Source organism: Sinocyclocheilus grahami, unplaced genomic scaffold (genome assembly GCF_001515645.1).
Source record: "Sinocyclocheilus grahami isolate Dianchi unplaced genomic scaffold, SAMN03320097.WGS_v1.1 scaffold2383.1, whole genome shotgun sequence".
In the NCBI taxonomy this organism is placed as follows: domain Eukaryota; kingdom Metazoa; phylum Chordata; class Actinopteri; order Cypriniformes; family Cyprinidae; genus Sinocyclocheilus; species Sinocyclocheilus grahami.
In genome coordinates this window covers 19907-23139 of record NW_015507562.1, presented here as the reverse complement: position 1 = coordinate 23139, position 3233 = coordinate 19907, and the positions used below count along the sequence as shown (strand labels likewise).

General features: G+C 38.8%; 1 protein-coding gene and 1 pseudogene across 2 annotated transcripts in view; one reads left to right on the top strand and one right to left on the bottom strand.

Moving 5' to 3' along the window:
- Positions 1-1516, top strand: part of LOC107574908 (nucleolar protein 14-like) — a 16559-nt pseudogene extending 15043 nt beyond the window's left edge.
- Positions 1517-1931: 415 nt separating this feature from the next.
- LOC107574909 (vimentin) overlaps positions 1932-3233 on the bottom strand; it is a 2234-nt gene continuing 932 nt past the window's right edge. The window contains exon 2 of one of the 2 annotated variants that reach the window (XM_016261332.1): positions 1932-2491. In XM_016261332.1, the coding sequence (XP_016116818.1) occupies positions 2427-2491 (65 nt within the window). In that variant the 3' untranslated portion in view covers positions 1932-2426. The remainder of the gene's footprint in view (positions 2492-3233) is intronic. The other variant, XM_016261333.1, reaches the window with a different exon arrangement.

The window sequence follows — 3233 nt, the reverse complement described above, 5'->3', positions numbered from 1 at the left end:
CACACACACACACACTCACACTCACACTCTCTCTCTCTCACACACACTCACACTCACACTCACACACACACTCACACTCACACTCAAACACACACACACACACACACACATTCTCTCTCTATCTCTCACTCACTCACACACACACACACACACACACACGCTCTCTCTCTCACTCACTCACTCACTCACTCACACACACACACTTGCGTACACCAGTTACTAATTGCACTGTTTCAGTGTATTTCTGTTGTTTCTTTTTTATACATTTTAAATCCATTTTTATTTCTGATGCACCTTTTATGACTATTTTTTATCATTTTTATGTAAAAAACTTTAAATCACATTTGTGTATGAAAGATTTAGTAACACTTAAAGCCACGTGAAGCCTTTATAATGCATTATAAAGATAATCATAAATTCTAACAAGTTAAAATGCATTATAATATTTCCAGATTCCTTGTTACATCTTAAATTGATTGTTTGTTGTGTTTTAATGCATTACACTTATATTGCAATACACAGTTATTCATGAGATCATACAGTGCATTTATTACAAGGCATAATTAACACATTAAAATACCGATGTAATGCATTATACAGTATATAAAGTTATTAATCAACCCGTTCGTTTCTCTCCTGCATCTGCTGGGTTTGTGTGTTTCAGGCTGTCGGTCATTGATTCCTGTCTGGATCTGGTGAAGAGATGCACGTCGCTCTATAAAGACCTGCCGTCATTCGCTCACATCTTCCAGCCAATCAGAACGCTGCTTCTCAAGCATCTTCCTGTCGAGGGTTACCCCGCCCCTATCCAGGTTCAGCATCTACATACAGCACACGTCACATTCACTCTCATCGGCTCGTTTGATTCATTCTGATGTGCTTTCGTGCAGGATCTTCACAGAGAGATCTTAGAGGCCATTCCTGAGCAGCCTTCCCAGCATGCACCTCTGGTGTTCAAGAAGAAGAAACCCATCCCGCTGAAGCTCTTCACACCGAAAATAGTGCAGATGTGAGTGAAACATGAACTAGAATCATTTCATTCTGACACAGCTCTGTCCTAGACAAATACAGCACTATATATGTGTCCCTGTAGCGCAAAAGCAGGAACACGACGGAGGAGAAGGAGCGCGAGCGGCTCCAGCACAAATACAAGCGTGAGTTTAAGGGAGCACCGAGGGAGATGCGGAAGGACACGCGCTTCCTGGCTCGGGAGAAGCTCAGCGACGTCATGAGCAGGTCAGTGTGTGTGAGGAGGAGCGTCATGTGACCGTGCTTCATCCTCAGGCTCTGATCGTGTTGTGTTTGTGTGTCAGGGATGCGGAGAGGAAGAGGAAGGTGAAGGAGCTGTATGGAAGTCTGGCCACTCAGGAGGGAGAGTGGAGAGGAAGAACAGGAAGTGAAGAAGCATTCGAAGCCATTTTTTCTGTCACAAACTGCTTTAGTACTCTGGAAAACTTTATTCTCATGATAGGGTTTTTTATCTGACAAATCAAGAGAAATAAAAGGATGCTGTGCAGTGAGACTCTCTTCATGTGATATAATCCAGCGTTTCACTGCCAAAAATAATTTTCATCATCTGAAAGCTGAATAAATAATCTTTCCATTGATGTATGGTTTGTTAGGATCGGACAATATTTGAAAATCTGGAATCTGAGGGTGCAAAAAAATCTAAATATTGAGAAAATCATCTTTAAAGTTGTTCAAATGAAGTTCTTAGCAATGCATATTACTAATCAAACATTAAGTTTTGATATATTTACGGTAGGACATTTACAAAATATCTTCATGGAACATGATCTTTACTTAATATCCTAATGATTTTTGGCATAAAAGAGAAATGTATAATTGTGACCCATACAATGTATTGTTGGCTATTGCTACAAATATGTTTCTGACCTCGCTGTTTAAAGCTTATTTTTGATATATTTTTCAGAAAACTAGACTCAATATCTCCTCATTCTGCCTCTCAAATATCTTGATTTATAAAAGTTTAGAAACCTGTACTGGATGACAACAACAACAAAAAACTGAAAAAGAAATCAATTACATGTTGATTCAATAGAGTTTAATAACCGTGGCTGTTCATCAATTATAAAATAAGTTCAGCTGTAAATCAGCTCTACAGAACACAATAGTATTATTATTCAGCTCATTTCTGTTCTCATCCAACTGAATAATGGTAAGGAACCAACTAATGCAGAAACTCCAGGAATAAAGTATTAGTTTGTCCATCTTTCAGCCTATAGACAGCAGGTCAGAATAACTGAGGCTTTATAAGAAAGTATACAGCAGAGACAAGTGTGCATTGAAATCAAGCTTTATTTAGTGCCTGGGAACATTTTGAGACCATTTTATTCATTGTGATTCTCAGAAGGCCCAGTGAACTCGGCTAGTTTAGCAGGACATGGTTTAGTCGAGGTTGATCTTCAGGCCATAGCCGTGTGTGTCTCTACAGTACGAGACACAGACGTGGTTCTCTCTTCTGTCACTGCTTAGGAAAACAAGACATAACACACATCAGATTTAAGCAAAACTAATCCTTTTCTAAGGCTGGGATGCTCTACATGACTTCAGACTCCATGCATGGTCTGGACGAGTCAACGTTAGTTGAATTTGAGTTATCTTTTAGCGTCAGACTTTGATTGCATCCAGTCGGTGGAGATCAAAGATGTTTGATATTTTGAACCGATTTTAGAACACATTGTTTCCATTTGTCATGTGTCTCCTAGCAACGAGGTTTGGCGCAATGAAATCCTGGGTGGGAATTTCGTATTTGCAACTTGGGAAGTCGTAAATACGACATCAGATCAGTTCAAATCGCAACATCAAATGTACCTTTTCTACAAAAAACATAATAATCCGCATTTTTTCCCACTCTGCTTCTACGAAATGATGATTAAACACTGCGAATGTGTTTTTGCTTTATGCTTTTATTCAGTTAAGAAACATATCTTGTCATCTTTTGTGCATGCAACTTAGCTACTTTTATTGTAAATGGGAATTTTTAAAAATTTTATTCCAAGAAATGTACCCTAAATACTGCATCCATTGCATCCGCCCACAACTTGGAAACTCTGGGCTTACAGAAAGTTAAGTTTCCCACTCTGAATTATGACTTTGTGGTGAAATTCATGTACGTTGAACTCGTAAATACTATCTTTCCGAACGTACCATTTGTTATGAAAGTATGGTAGTGTGATTCTCAGTTGCTTAGTGCAATGGTTCCCAATCCT